At 49.5% G+C, this 16388-nt stretch overlaps 1 protein-coding gene across 1 annotated transcript; it reads right to left on the bottom strand.

Moving 5' to 3' along the window:
* Positions 1 to 227: 227 nt before the first annotated feature.
* Ahcy (adenosylhomocysteinase) lies at positions 228 to 15782 on the bottom strand. The gene is made up of 10 exons (XM_032904512.1): positions 15666 to 15782; positions 9710 to 9900; positions 7940 to 8015; positions 6189 to 6338; positions 5356 to 5468; positions 4638 to 4845; positions 4471 to 4558; positions 4260 to 4377; positions 2612 to 2806; positions 228 to 1068 (listed from the first exon to the last, which is right to left on the bottom strand). Exons 1-10 carry the CDS (start codon positions 15691 to 15693, stop codon positions 937 to 939), a joined length of 1299 nt encoding a protein of 432 aa, XP_032760403.1. The 5' UTR covers positions 15694 to 15782; the 3' UTR covers positions 228 to 936.
* Between the last annotated feature and the right edge of the window lie 606 nt (positions 15783 to 16388).

The following is a 16388-nucleotide window of genomic DNA, read 5'->3' on the forward strand; positions in this document are numbered from 1 at the left end:
GGTTCAATGGGTAAAACCATTTGCACTTGTGAAAAAGCTAAACATGGGCATGTTCAACTCTCACCCCAGCACTGAGCTAAGAACTGGGAAGAACAAAACAGCCTAGCTTTGAGTTCAGTGAGGGACCCTGTCTCAGAAGAATATGGAGGAGTGATGGGTCACCTAGTGTCCTCCAAAAGCACACACCCACATATACCACACTCTCAAAATTTAATAAAGAGCCAAAATTCTTTAGGCACTAGAAACTGTATTTTATCCACCTTCCTGTGTTAACATTCTAAACAGTATATAAACATAGAACAAATTAATCTGTTTGTGACCCAGGCTTGTGATGGGAACCATCAATTATACTGTAGTGACAGGCCTTTCCCTATTTGTTTTTCCAGCCCCTTTCAGTCTCTGTCACTTGTCCTTTCTTGGTTAATCTGTCCTAACCCTTGTGAAATAGGGACCAAAAGTACCAACTCGGTATTAGGAGGTTTAAGAGACGGCCCAACAGTAAAAAGGCCAAGCGCTCAGGAGCCTTCAAACTCCAGTGGTTCCTTCCCCCATGGTAGAGCTCCTTCTCGGGTCCTGGGCCGAGAAACCATTGGTCTGTAAACCAAGCACACGGATCTAAAGACCAAGCGAGAGTTTGGATAGTAAGGTGCGTGGGCTTGTGACCACCAGCAACATCCAGCCTCAGGACTTCCAAGAGCTCACATCCCCTGTGGATGCCTCCCAGGTACCTCTCTGTTCCCTCTGCCACACAGGGAACAGTATGAGGGGTACAGCAGAAGCCAAAGACAGAAAGACCAGTCACAGTGGGGATGAGGGCCGGGGGAGGGGGCGGAACACCGGAGAAGCAACTGCAAAGTTGGTGACATTTGCTCTTGGGAAGGAGAGGTAGGGCCTGGAACAGGATGGCAGCTGGAAGGTGACGGGCAGTCCCAGCTCTCAGTAGCGGTAGTGGTCAGGCTTGAAGGGGCCGTTAACAGGCATGCCCAGGTACTGGGCCTGCTTCTCAGTCAGCTTCGTCAGCTTCACGTTCAGCTTGCCCAGGTGGGCTTCAGCCACTGCCTCATCCAGCTGGGGAGAGAGAGAAAAACCCGAGGTCACGTCATGCTCTAGAGCCCTGACCTGCATCTAGCCAACAAACTGCTCTGACAGGCGCTGGCAGGTGGCCCTACCCTCACTACACCGCCTTCTCGCCTCAAGGCCAGCTGCAGTGCTGCCCATCAAGAGAGAGCCACGCACAACCATCGGATCATTCTGATGGAACGCCAATGCTATCTCCTCACCTCCTCTAACCAAAGCAGCTAAGCACAATGCTTCCTGGATGAACGGGACATTTTATTATCAACAGGGACACTCTACAAGTTCTACACCTCATAATGGCAGGACTACAGCCCAGCCCAGAGTGCTTTTACATTCCAAAGCCATCTTGTGTCCACAGCTCCTCAGAGCTTCACAAACATCCCCAAGAAACAGGAAGGAAAGGATAATGGCTGTATTAGCAGACCGAAGAGTCTAAAGAAAGTGATAGCTGTTCAGGCTGGATGCAAGATGGGCCTAACCTGGAATGCACATTAGAAGTGGATGGAGGCCTCTTCTGTGGGCAGTCTCCTCAGAATGCCTGCCCTCTCACAGCACCCTGCACCAGTGTGCTGAAGAATGGGTGACTACCTGGGCAGTTAGAGCTGGGTTTCCAAAAACTCCCAAGGGCACACCAGCCTCTAAGCCTTGGTTTCCTCGTTTATAGGGCACACATACCAATACCCACCCTTTGAAGCTGACGTTCAGATTGTTAGTTCGAGGGGGTAAGTTATAATTTAGTAAATGGTGGCTACTGTCATCATGAAGTAAGGTACCTAACGAATCTACAGAAACATGCCGCTGACCCAGCTAAGTACTAGGGATGCAGTAAGGGACACATGTGTGGCAGTATGAGGACCTGGGTTCCATATCCAGCACCACAAAAATGAACAACAAACTCAAGATTTACATGGAGGCTTGCACCTTTAATCCCAAGTCTCAACAGGGACACTCAGACAGAGGCAGCAGCAGACAGGCCCGAGTCAAGGCCAGCCTGGTCTGCATACCAAGTTCCAGGCTAGTCAGGGCTACACTGAGACCCTGTCTAAAAACCAAGCACACGAACAAACCAAATGGGGCCTGTCCATGTTTTCTAACTTACAATATATTGCACATATTTTTAAATTATTTCCTATCGAGACCTTAGCACGTGACTTCTCTTCAGGGGTCAGAAGCCTTGTCCACTAGAGCTGTGTGCTGGGCTACCAACCTCCTGCCACTCCTTGTAGACGTGTGGGAGATGCTTGACACCACTAAGGAAAGTACTCTTGCCTTCACTTTACAGATGAGGAACGGAGCTCCAGACCTGCTGAGTCACACCCACGGCCAATGGCACTGTGCGTGTGTGTGTGCGTGTGTGTGTGTGCGTGCGTGTGTGTGAGTATGTGCACGTGTGTTTGTGCTCCAGGGAGCACTGAGGACTCTGGAGGACAGCTAAAGGGCAGACAGACACGTCTTTATAAACTTTAGCAAGCCTGCACAGGGAGCCCAGGGACCAGCACATAAGCTCTGGCTTACAGTAAAGTCAAGAGCTTACCTTCTTAGGCAGGAAGTGAACCCCCACGGGGTATTTGTCTGGGTGGGTCCACAGCTCAATCTGTGCCATCACCTGGTTTGTGAAGGAGTTGCTCATCACGAAGCTGGGGTGGCCCATGGCACAACCCAGGTTGACCAGACGGCCTTCAGCCAGCAAGATGATGCGGTGCCCATTCTTTAGCAAGTAGCGGTCCACCTGCAAGGGCCCAGGGCGACCGTAAGGTGGGGGGCACTGCCTGTGCCTTTGTTTACCTCCTATACTGCATAGGATGGCCTGGAATGCCCCCCAAACCACCACCCACCTTTCAGAGATAGCACACACAGGAGTAGCCAATCTCCTAACAAGTGTGTCTGAGAACGTCTGAACGCAGACCTATAAAGCACTCGGCATTCTGTGGGCACTCGGCAGGTAGCAGCTAGTCGTATATTACTGTCACACACTGTCACACACTCTACTGAGTCCTTCACACTCACGCGACCACCAGTGAGTACTTCGTCTTCCCCCTCAGAATGAAGTTTACAAGGCTGAGTCATCTGTTCAGAGCCGCACACCCAGAAGTAGCTGCGATCTGAGCCTTGACAGTCTGAGGCCAGATCTCATGCTCTCAATTGCCATTAAAAAGTTCAATGCAGGATGGGCCGATGGCTCAGTAGGTAAAGCTGCCTGCCGCCAAGCCTGAGTTCAGTCTCCAAGAGCATATAGTAGAGTCAACTCTGACAAGTTGTCCTCTTACTCCGCATGCAAGTATGCATGTGCGCACACACACAAAACGGTTAGGTAAAATGTATATACACATGTATGCATAAGGTTGGATGATGACAGAGTGCTTGTCTGGCTTAGATGGAGCACTGGGTTTAATCTCCAGCTCTACAACGTAAAAAAGAGCTTAACTTACAAGTTCTTAAGGGCTGGAGAGATGGCTCAGTGGTTAAAAACACTGCCTGCTCTTTCAGAGGTCCTGAGTTCAATTCCCAGCAACCACACGGTGGCTCACAACCATTGATACAGGGATCTGATGCCCCCTCTTCTGGCCTGCAGGTGCACATGCAGATAGAGCACTCACATGTACATTAAAATATATAAATCTTTGTTAAAAGTTTTCAAGGAACATTACTCTTATAAGGAGATATTAGTCTTATAGAAATAAATAAGATTTAAATAAATAAATCCTGATAACCCAAAAGTAAATAAAATCTAAAACTAAAAAACTAAAAAACTGCATATAACCAAAAGGACCTCTGGGTGCCCTGCACAGAGCTGTCCCTTCTCTCAGTATGGGCCTACTTTGCAGGCAGAAATGCAATGTCCCTTTCAGGTCCTCCCCAGTCCAGCCCATGCTCTCTGGCTGACAGCATGCTGTCCAGCATGCGCCCTCCGAGTCCTGTGTCCTGGGCTGCCACTGTCTGCCCTCTCCACTCACAAGCACAAGTGGGCTTTCTGAAACAGTGAGGTTGCCATGTGACACAATCTACGGGCAACCTTCAGGGATTTCAGCAGCCTCTGCTGATTCCTCAAATCCAGCTCTAACCAGCTTCCCCTCTACGTTGCAACAGCTTCAGTGGTAGGCAACTGACAAGCCCGCTCCCGCTCCTCCTCCTCCCCTCCTCCCTTCACCGGCAGCCCTGTGTGGAAAGCTGGGGCTTCTCACCTGGGGCTTGATGTTCACCTTCTCCACGGCGTTCTCATTGAGCCACTTCACATCAATCTCCACGTCGAAGTGTCCAATGTTACAGACAATGGCATCATCCTTCATCTGTTCAAAGTGCCTATGAGGGAACCCAACCCGTGAGAGATCAGAGACCAGGAGCGGTCCCAGGCCATGTCCTCTTTGCTCCCTAGGATTCCCACATGCTACCTACCGGCCAAGGATGATATCAACACAGCCCGTGGTGGTCACAAAGATGTTGCCCTCCTTACAGGCCTCGTCCATGGTGGTTACCTCGTAGCCTGCAGACATTAGGCATGTGTTATCAAAGGTGGCCTCACTTTCCTCTAACCCCAACAGCCAACCCTTACCCTATCATACCCTCCATGGCAGCTTGCAGTGCATTGATGGGGTCAATCTCGGTGATGATGACTCGGGCCCCGAAACCCCGCAGGGCCTGGGCACAACCCTTGCCCACATCACCATAGCCTGCTACCACTGCCACCTTGCCCGCAATCATCACATCTGTGGCCCGTTTGATGCCATCTATGAGGGACTCCCGGCAGCCATAGAGGTTGTCAAACTTGCTCTGAAAGGAGAGGGTGCAAGGGGACAATGGGGGCAGGCAATGCCCTGAGACCAAACACCCCACAGGCTGGGCTGAGACCCCCTGCCAGCCTGGGCTGATCCCCTAAGAATCTTCTCACATGTCCCTAGTTTGTTTTTTTTTTTTTTTTCTTTTCTTTTTTTTTTTGAGCTGGGGACCGAACAGGGCCTTGTGCTTGCTAGGCAAGCGCCTACCACTGAGCTAAATCCCCAACCCCATGTCCCTAGTTTTTCTGTTGGTCTAGAAGTCTTTCTACAGAATCAACACCTAGGACAGGTTGCTGGGTCAAAGAATACACTTAACTTTACAGTTCTTGATATCAAAGCCATGGTATTCCTGCAGCAGCTGTGGCCTACTGGGTAGTTCTCCCTGTCCCTCTCAGATAAGAGCTTCACGGCCCAGCCATACCCTTCCTGGACACCTTTCTTCAGAGGTTCACTCCTAAGCTCCCTGTGCACCAACAGCTAGAGATGTCGCTACCCCAGGGCTCACCTTGGTGACAGAATCGTTGACGTTGATGGCAGGCACCTTCAGTATCCCATTGGCCATCATCTTGTAGAGGTTGTGGACGCCGGTCGTGGTCTCCTCAGAGATACCTCGGATGCCTGAACAAGAAGAGGAGCATCGGGGTTGGGGATTTAGCTCAGTGGTAGAGCGCTTGCTCTAGGAAGCGCAAGGCCCTGGGTTCGGTCCCCAGCTCCAAAAAAAGAACCAAAAAAAAAAAAAAAAAAAAAAAGAGGAGCATCAGAGAACACATCTCTACCCAAAGCCCCTTCCACTCCCTTGTGTCCCCTCTCCCTTGTTCCTATCTGTGCCTGATTGTAAGGTCCACCCAGTCACCCAGGGAGGTGCCATCTGATGTCATCCATCCACAGTCCTGCCAGGCTAATGACTTAACCTCCTCACACCAACCATCACCACAGCCTAGTACATGGCATCATTTCCACCCAGCTGTCCTATCAACTCCCACAATATTCAAGAAAGGGCTTCCATCATGGACTAGTCAGTGACGCTGTTTTTATATAGTCAATCTCTTCCTACCTCAGGGCCTTTGTCTCTCCATACTCCCTCTCCTCCCTGTCACACAGTCAGCAAAGCTGCTTCCCTGCAGCCATTCCTAGCACTGCCCTGCATTGGCTGTGTTTATGAACTCAGCTAGCCCTGCCCCCACCCTCAGTTACCCTGGTTTCACATCACAAGTCAGAAGGCCAGTGCCTGCAGGAACCTCCTGTCCTCCATTCCTATAGATCTGGAAGTTCTGCCAGGCCCGCTGCCTCCTGTCTGTGAAGGAGCTTCAGGCTACTAGTACCCTCCCCACTGCTCACCTGACAGAAGCTGTGGGTGTTTGGTGTGGATGAGGTTAGTAAGGTCACCGCCATCATCCAGAATCATGTTGAGGGGTCCGTCCTTGAAGTGCAATGTCTGCTCAATGCACCACAGGTACTCTTCATCCGTCTCTCCCTTCCAGGCAAACACTGCAGGGTAAGTGACACAGGAGAAAATGGCAGGGAGGCTCTAGAGAATTTCATCAACAAAGCCAATACCATCTCCTTCCTAGCACCCATCCTAAGTACGTCCAGCCCCTGGACACACAACAGTGGGAACTGCGCAGCTTGAAGCTGGACAGATCTAAGCTCAAACCGAGCTAGGTGACCTTGGAAAGTTCATGTTGCCAGTTTCCTCTTCTGTAAATGGGGCTTGCTATAGCCTAAGTCAAGTGAGACAGAGGTCACATACAGTCCTAGATGTAGGTGTCTAGAAAAAATTACTCCCTTTTTATCTTCTCCTGTCTGAGCTCCATGGAGTAGGACACTGGCCCACACAGAACAGGTCTCCACACAAAGGAACGTCCCAATCAGTGGGCACCCTCAGGTAGGACCCTGGATTTGTTCCTCACCGAAAGGTCTTAAGGACCTGGCAGTCTCTGTAGTTTCAGGTGATGTATAGCCAAGGTGTCCCAGTAGACACTACTACAGAGGAAGCGTTTTCTGTGCCAGATTCTGTAACTGCTTCATGCCCCATTCTCATGTTCCCTCGTGCAAACTCAGTGAGGTGGCACTGCCAGCACCGCTCACAGATACCTCCGGGTGGGACTAGGATGTGCATCACTCAGCAAAGCACCCCGAAGCAGCACTTAAACAAGGGGACTGGTGGGTGGGTGTGCCTCACAGCTCGTGCAACAACACAGGTGCGGGGCTCACAAGATTCTCCTGTTTGCCCAGGACACCAGCCAGTCAGCCAGCTGCCTCCCTCCCCACACTGTAGAAGATAACGCTGTAGAAAGCGAAGCCTCCTCTAAACAAGGGCTGCCAAGCCTAGCCAAGGCAGAAGAGCTGCTGACTGGCCATTCAACCCTGTGAGGCTATAGAGCCCCTTCCCTCTGCCCCTCTACCTATAGCCGAGTAGGACTTCTACCACTATTACCAAATCTCTGTTTTGTCTGCAAGCATTCATGTCTTTGCCTGGTAGCCTGAGGAAGCCAGAAGAGGATATTAGATCTCCTAGGTCTGGAGTTACAGATGGTTGTGAGCGGCTCTGAGGGGCTAGGAATCAAACCTAGATCTTCTGGAATCACAGTCAGTATTCTAAACTGCTGAAAGATCTCTCCAGCCCCCTGATGAAGATTTTTGTGACTTAATCACCATTGAATCTAACAAGTCCCTGCTTGCAGGTCAGAAAGACAAGCACCGTTCTGCAGCAGTTTGAGACAAAGTCTTTGCTTTTGAGCCCTGGTCCTCTCATCCTCCTACACTACTGAACCCCAGCTAGTGCATCTGACTCTCGCTCTGCCTTACACCCAGGCAGTTCTTTAGAAAATGGCCCACACGGTTCCCCTAAGAATCCCTACGCTCTACACCACGTGGCTCCCAATCATAAGGTCCTTCCCTTGAACACAACACAGCTCAGACGGTCAGTATCTTCCATGGGATTGAGACGAGGTAGGAGGACAAAGCTGCTCTTGGCAGTGATCCTCTCTCTACCATACAGAAGCTTATTACTACAGGATTCAGGAAAGGAAACAAAAAAAGCAGAGAGCCTCATCCACTCCCACATACCCAGTGACCCCGCTTCTCACCTGGAATGCCAGCCTTGGCAATGGCAGCCGCTGCATGGTCCTGAGTGGAGAAGATGTTGCAGCTGGACCACCGCACCTGGAGGGCCGGGGAAACAAGGCTGTTGGTCACGAGCGGCCAGGAAGCACCGATGTTAGGAACAGGGAAGGAAAGCCTTAAAGCTGAGCGAGGCTGGGGACTGCAAGTGAGTGGCTACCTGACACCACCAGATCTTCAAAACAAAACAATAAATCACTGGCCCAGGCATGGCGGCATACCTATAATCCTAGGACTCAGGATGTAGTGTCAAGAAGATCAGAGTTCAGGGGTTGGGGATTTGGCTCAGTGGTAGAGCGTTTGCCTAGGAAGCGCAAGGTCCTGGGTTCGGTCCCCAGCCCCGAAAAAAAAGAAAAAAAAAAAAAGGAGATCAGAGTTCAAGACCAGCTTGAGCTATATGGGGAGTTCCTGGCCAGCCTGAGTTATACAGTGAGACTCTGACTCACACGCACGCATAACTGGACAGATGGCTCAGCAGTTAAGAATACCTGCTGCTCTTCTAGAGGACCCAGGGCCAGTTCTTAGCACCCACAACGAAGCTTACAACCACCTAGAACTCCAATTCCAGAGATCAGATACCCTCTCTGGCCTCTGTGGGAACCAGGCATGGATGTGACACTCTAGTGCTATGTGAACAAGGACACAGGTGATGTGGCAATGACTTCAGGACAAGGAGGACAGGAAACTAAGTGTGTCTGGACTGTGAACTTCTCTGAGTGGCTTATACCAATACGTGGACAAATAAGACTGTGGCTCCAGGTCAGGCTTGCACAGATAGTGAGGCGTCATCACCACACAGGCAATACCTAAAGCTATGAGGTCAGATCGCCAGCAAGCTGAACGTTGAAAATAAAATATGGCACTGAGAGCTGGAGAAAGTCAGTGGTTAAGAGCACTGGCTGCTAATCCAGGGCCCAGGTTCAATTCCCAGCCCCAACACGGTGGCTCACAGCCATCTGAAACTCTGGTTGTAGGGAATCTGACCCTCTTCTAGCCTGCTCAAGCACTGGAAGCAAGTGGCACACAAATGTACGGGTGGGTGAACCTCCATACACACAAATAAGAACAAATCTAAAAAAGGTCAATGGAGATGGGTATGAGCATTTAAATAAGACAGCTCAAGCCTAACCTGAACTCTATAGGACAGTGGGATGCTATCCGCAAAACAAGCCCTCAAGTACTCTTATTTTTGGATGCCCAACTCTATCAGGCCCTCTTCTCCTTGAGATCTTACTATACACGATTCAGGCTAAACCAATCAAAGCACTCTTTCTAGCAACATGACTGTCCAGAATGCACTTGGCCCACCAAAGGCCAATGGGAGTGCTTTTGGATGACTAAATGGAATCCTCCGGGGAGGGGCTTCTTCTACCTGCACTCTCAGGCAGGAAGGTATATTGAGCAATCAGAAAGAAGCTGTGAAGGGGTTGGGGATTTAGCTCAGTGGTAGAGCGCTTGCCTAGCAAGCACAAGGCCCTGGGTTCAGTCCCCAGCTCCGAAAAAAAGAACCAAAAAAAAAAAAAAGAAAGAAAGAAAGAAAGAAGCTATGTTCCCAACTGGAGAAAATACACTAAAGACTGCTCCCCTGGGAGCGGCAGCAATGGAAAATGGAGAGAAAGCCAAGGTGACTAGAAAAGACTCTGCGAGCTAGGTCTCCCTACCAGCACAGTCTTCACTCATGGATGAGCCCAGAGAGGGGAAGCAACTCGAAGGAGTCAGAGAGCTGTGGGCCTCACCTCAGCACCCAGGGCCACGAGAGTCTCAATGAGGACAGCAGTCTCCACAGTCATGTGCAGGCAGCCAGCAATGCGAGCGCCCTTTAGTGGCTTGGAGGTGGAGTACATCTCCCGCATTCGCATCAAACCTGGCATCTCGTTCTCAGCTATGTCCAGGGCCTTCCGTCCCCAGGCAGCCAGTCCGATGTCCGCTGCAAGAAAGGAATGGGTAAGTTACAGGAGCAACCTCCTCCCATCAACCATGAACTATCACCTTAGAAGGACCAATCCAAGTGTAAGCCTATAGCCTTCAGGTTGGGCAGTCTGTCTCTCACAACAAAGAAATGCTCCTTGGAAAAACAGCTCTGGGGCTGGAGAGATGGCTCAGCGGTTAAGAGCACTGACTGCTCTTCCAGAGGTCCTGAGTTCAATCCCAGCAACCACATGGTGGCTCACAACCATCTGTAATGGGGCCTGATACCCTCCTTCTGGTGTGTCTGAAAACAGCTACAATGTAAAGAAATAAATAAATTAAAAAAAAAGAAAAAAGAAAAACAGCTCTGGAACGATGAATCTCACAGTCAGTCCTTTCCACAGATACCTGCCAACGTGGGACTGGAGGCTCAAGAGGGGTGGCAGGGAGAGGGAAAAGAAATGGATAGAAGAAGAGGAGGAGGAAGCCTGGATGGACCAGAACTTGATGGCCTGAAAAAACTGCAAGTAACAAGGGGTCTTATAGCTAGGGAATGAGAACGGTACTAGATCTGCCCCGTCTGGGCACATGGTTTATAATTAGTATATCTAAAGTGTGTCTTTCATACGGGCTTATTAGAGCTGGAAATTCCAGCAACAAACCTCTACATCACTTCCCCAGTGACCTGGGGGAAGCTATTTTTTAAATGAAAGGACAACAGCCTCTCTTCTTATGTATGAGCTAAAGGTCCCTGTCAAGGGTCTTTCTCAGCTTCTCTGTCTTGTGCTTTGAGACAGGATCTCCCATTGCACCGAAGCTCACTCTCTTGGGTAGGTAGAGCCTCTGCCTCGTCAGCACTGAGGTTATAAGTGGATCTGAACTCAGGTGCTGTCCTCGGGTTCTCATGCTTGTGAAGACAGGCAAGCTTACCAACTGAGCCATCTCCCCAGAGCCACGATTTTTACCTTTGGGGGACTTTAGATCTTCCCAATCACCCTAGGAAATGGAGGTGAGACAGAGAGGAGGCTGCTATAGGAGTTTAACAATTTAACAGATAACTGGCCAAGAGTGGTGGAGCATGCCTGTAATCCCAGTGCTCGGGAGACGGTGGCAGGAGGAAGGGAATCCCTGACTTCATAGCAAGTTCAAGGCCAGCCTGGGCTACATGAGGCCCTGTCTTCTTGTTGTTGTTGATGATGATGATGACGATGATGATATAACAATAATACATTATTCTGTTTCCTAAATTGCATTAAATAATCTCAAAGGAGCAGTGACAGGGCATGTCCAAGGCCCTAAGTTCAACCGCCAGCACTACAAACAGTTCCCAAGGTCAACATTCCACCCCTTTGGAAGGGTTCCCTCCTGCTACACAGACACAGCTCCCTCATCACATACAAACACACACCACTACCCCAGGACATCAACAATGAGAGCTCCTCCAGAAATCTGGATTTCAAATGACCACCTCTGGCCATGTCCCTTCTCCCCACAGATTTCCAACCTCAAGAGGAAGCAGCCAGCTCAGAATCTATAAACTGTTGAGTTTTATCAATTCCTAGTGTTCCCTTCATGATCTCCACTTCATTGTCCATCCCCTGCTCTCTTAAGACTCTGAGAACTGGCTAGGCAAAGCTCCTACTTAAAGCTGGGGTGAGGGGCTCCATGCCTGCAATCCCAGAACTAGGGAAGCTGAGTTACTAAGACTGCCATGATTCTGAGGCCATTCTAAGCTTCAGAGACCTAGTCTCGAAAACAAAACACACACAGACACACACACACAAAACAACAACAAAGTTCCCACCTAGTGAGAGCCAGCCCTCCACTGTACCTAAGCCACTGGACCAGGTAGGAGAATGACAGCCACAGGAAGACACTTTGCTTTCTATGAATGTGAAACCTGAGGGAAACCTGACACATCCCAGCAATCAATCCTACCACATTTCCCTAGTTTACTTTCCTTCTCTTCTCCCTAAACATCTTTCCCCATCAACTTGATAACGTAATGTCAAAACTCCATCTGTGGTTAACTAGACATTCTTGTCTGATGCAAAAGATGAACTGGTCCCGGGCCATGTTCTCACTCCTTCAGATCTGACCATTGCATTGATCACCTAGGTAACCGGGGGCCACTGAAGTAATTACCTATGCTCAGGTTTCTCACAGGAGCAGGGGCTCCACTAACGACTCCTTCATTTCTGAAATGCTTTCTTTCCTTGGCATCTGATTCTCTATTGACCTTTCCCTCCTACGTTCCTGGCTGCTCTTCATCTGGCAAACTCTGGGAACCCTCGGGGATCCATAGTAGCTCTTCGCAATGCTCGACAAGTTCTAGCCGTATGATTCTGAATACCTTCCCACGTATTTACCTCCAGTGCAAACCTCTCCCACGAATTTGAGACGCACGATCCAACTGCTGATTCAGCAGCTCTGGACCCATGGCCAATTATGGTCCGTCAAGTGCGAGCCCTCAAGACTCCTTGGCCTAACACCCTCAATCTTCCCATTTTAGAAAATGAAACCACCACTCAACCAACCACTCCGGCCAAAACCTTGTAAAATTTCTTGTTCCCATTTTTGCCTCTGTCAGCATGTTTTTTTGCTGGGTTTTGTTGTTGGGTTCCTTTTTTTTTTTTTTTTTTTTTTGAGGGCCTCTTATATAGCTCTGGTTGCCCTGAAACTCGCTGTGTAGAGCAACTTAGCAGCAAACTCACAGGTAACTGCCTCCCACTGTGCTGAGGTTAAAGATGTGGGCCGTCATACCCCACCTCCATCAGCATGGTTTTGACTGAACATCTCACCCTCGTCTAAACTGGACCAACAAAGCAGCTCCACGGTCCCCTTTGTTCCCACATACCATGCTCCTTACAGCCCAGTGGACAACCTTTTAAAAATTTCAAATCCCAATCCTTACCTGTGCTTCAGATCCCACTCGAGTCTAGCAACTGTTTCTATCTCCACTCTATTCTCCTCACTAGCTGCTCAGACACATAGGTCTCTCCCATCATAGGGCTTAAACAAAGGTAGTTAGCCTGGAAGGCTCATACCAAGTACCAGGCTTGGTATATGCTCAAACACGCATGAACACTGAGGGGCTGGAGAGATGCCTTAATGGTGAAGAGCACTGGCTGTTCTGGGGTTCAATTCCTAGCAGCTCATAGAGTCTCACGACTGTCTATAACTCCAGTTCCAGGGAACCAACACTTTCTTCTGGCCTCTGTGGGCATCACATGCATGAGGTGCATAGACATACCTTCAGGCAAAATACGCATACACATGTAATAAAAATGAGCAAAGAAAAAAGAACAAACTAAAAACGGGCAGGCCGACTCAAACAGAGGCTTTAAAATAAATCAGGATTTCACTGTCAGTGAGCTAGGTCACCTAGAGTTTCAAAGGAGGTATTATTTGATGACCAGACTTTTCTTGTGAAAAGATTCTACTGGCCAACTACAACAACATGTGCCTATAAACAGTGTTGTGAAGGCTAAAGGAAGATCGAATTCAAGACCAGCTGAGGCTCAAAAAACAGGCAAACAAAATGGTAGCAAGAAGACCAGAGACCTGTGAGGAGAGATGAGAACTGGTAACCATGGAGAGAAAAGATCTCCTCACATAAAACTAACACTGTGCTATACTCTATGAGTCTATCTGCCACACCTTGCGCCCGGGTCTCTTTCATACCTCCAGTGACCAGCAGGCCCTGGCACAGTCAGAAAATGTTTACCAACCATACCAGCTGCTAAAAATAAATGAGCAAAGATTCATGAAGAAATGGTACAGGACAAGGGAAAAAAATAAAGATGAATGAAATGGAGGAAATAAGAAAGGAGGGGGCTAGAATGATGGCTTGGTGGTTAAGAGCTCTCACCCACATGGTAACTCACAACTGCCATAACTCCAGTTTCAGGGGATCTGACACCTCCAGCCCCAAACAAGCAAACCACCAACGAAATTAAAAAGGAAGGAAGAGAACCTATTCCAACTGTAGCAGTCCAAATCCCCAGCTGGTAAAGGGCAGGACCCATGGTGAGGACAAAGTGTTGTTTGGGTTTTTGGTTTGTTTTTTGTTATCCTGTTTAAATTCTACCCCATTTACTATTACTTGTCCCTCTAGCTAAAAACGATTTTTTCAATGCCCTTGGGGCTACTGTGCCAGTCCCAGAGTTTTCGATGGGACTTCCACTCCACAGGGACAGGAGAAGCTAGTATATCAGACCTGGAAGCTATTAGTGCCAAGAGAACCAGAGGGTTACAGAAATCACAGGAGCAGCTGTCAAAAAGAACATGCCAAACTGTGCCACCCTTCCTAAACCCACTTCTTCAAAATAAGGTTGATCTACCTGAACCTGAACCCAAGGATTATAGGAGGTGCCAAGAGAGTAAGGTCTAGCTTATAGTATACCCTCCTTGATGGATGATTCACACCTCCTCCCCTCACAGGCAAGAACCCAGCCTTATCCTCATCCATACAATCCGGGGTCCCCCAACCCCTCCACAGTACAGCAAGCCTCCATTCTAGCTCTTCCACCAAGACAACACTGACTTAAACCTCTCTGGACTTCAGTCTCAGCATCTACGCAATGGAGACAATAATCTACAGTGCTGGCTGATGAACTATCTTAAGAATTTTCCTAGGTTCCTCCCCTGTGTAAAGGGATAGCATCCATCTTATGTTGGGGACCCTCTCCAATTTAATGGAGTATTGAAATTATTTTAAAAGCTAGCCAGCCTGAATTGCTTTGTTTTTCTGTTTGTTTGTTTTGTTTTGACAGGGTCTCCCTATTTTGTCCAGGTTGATCTGGAATTCACTGTGTGCTCAGGCTGATCTCTGAAATCAGATGATCGATGATCCCTTGGCCTCAGTAGTGAGTGCTGGCCTGGGATTAAAAGTTTGTGTCACTAGGCACAGTCTGAATTGGATTGTGCTGAAATTTCATTAGGGTTGTTTCAAGTATATTGCCTTGCATACAGACAACAGGGAAAGGGATGATGACCTTAGAGGTCATGATGGCCTGGGTCCAAATTCTAGCCAACCACTTTTCAATTACAAGATTCTGGGAAAATGACCTTTATACCTCTGGATTTTCATTGTAAACGTAAAATCGTTCCTTCCATAGAGAGCTACAATAATAAAACGGGTTGGTCTAGAATAAAGCTACAAGGCAGTGCCCATCCCACTCACTGTAAACGCTTAAGTGAAGGTGTGTTTACTCAGACAGCTTTTTGTAATCGGGACAAAATGAACAGTAATTTCTAACCACTCCAAATTTTCTAGTCATCCACTAGATCATCACCACAGACAGAGCTGATCTGACCCTAAGTCCCCGGTGCACCGGTACTGGCCGTTTCCAGGCCTCTCCTTATTAACACCTGGAGCACCGATGCTCTCTCCCGCCCTGCTCAAGGCCCAGAAGACCACCGGTGGGCCCTTGCTAGTGGCCACCCAAGCCGCCAAAGCGCAGGGCCAGGGCCTCTATGGCCGCTTCCCAAGGGCCGGTCTCTCCGCGAGGAGCACGCTGCCGGACCAGGGATCGCAGCCCGCGCTACCGCTCAGGGCGCCTGCCGCGAGGCACGCCGGGACTGGTAGTCCGAAGCCGCTTTCCACTTCTGACTCTCGGCGGCGTGTGGACTCCAGTCCCCAGGCACCTGCGCGGCCAGGCCAGCGATTCTAGGGGTCCCGGGTGCCCCGAGGCCGCCACCTAAATAAGACGCAGGTCCGTACTGACAACAAACCCAGGACGGGAGCCAAGTCGCCACGGAGGACTGAACCCTGGGACTCACCGACTTTGTAGGGCAGTTTATCAGCCATGCTGGCGGCGCTTCCGCTAGGAATGATGAACTCTGTGAAGGGGGCCGGGCGGCGCGGGGCAGGGATCTACGCCTGGCGCCGGCGTCTTTAAATATCTTCTTATTTGAATATTCATGAGTCTTGCTGGGGGCTGAAACTTGAGGGCGGAGCCTAGGTCAAGGCACTGATCTGAGAGGGAGCGAGGCCGAAGTTCGGTCTCTGCCTCAAAAATCAAAAATATTATGCAAATGTTATGTGGCCTTTGGACCCCTGGCAGCCGACTGGGAGGGAGCGGCGGTTCTTCTCCCTTTCGTTCAGCCAGTGAATCAGAGGTCAAAACAAGGCAGAACTCTCAGGCTCTAGCCAATTTACTTCCCTGAGCCTTTACTGCTTCAGGTGTACGACCCGCGCAAGATAAAAGTAAAGAGCTGGGCCTAGTGGTACGTACCTGTAATTCCCACACTCGGGAACCAGAGCCAGGAGGATTGTCACAAGTTCGAGGCCAGTCTGGTCTAATTAGTTCCAGTCCAGCCTGGGCTACAGAGACCCTATCTCAAAAGGAAAGAAAGAAAAATTACAAGTTGCAATGTGTTACTCTCTCCGCCCTCTGCCCTCCCTTCCTTGCTCGCCCCCAGCTGCTCTTCAAGAAGTTCTCCTTCTGTAGTCTTTTTTGGTGATTCACAAGCTGCTCCCATGGATGACTGAGGAGCAATGCA

This window comes from Rattus rattus, chromosome 5, assembly GCF_011064425.1.
Source record: "Rattus rattus isolate New Zealand chromosome 5, Rrattus_CSIRO_v1, whole genome shotgun sequence".
In the NCBI taxonomy this organism is placed as follows: domain Eukaryota; kingdom Metazoa; phylum Chordata; class Mammalia; order Rodentia; family Muridae; genus Rattus; species Rattus rattus.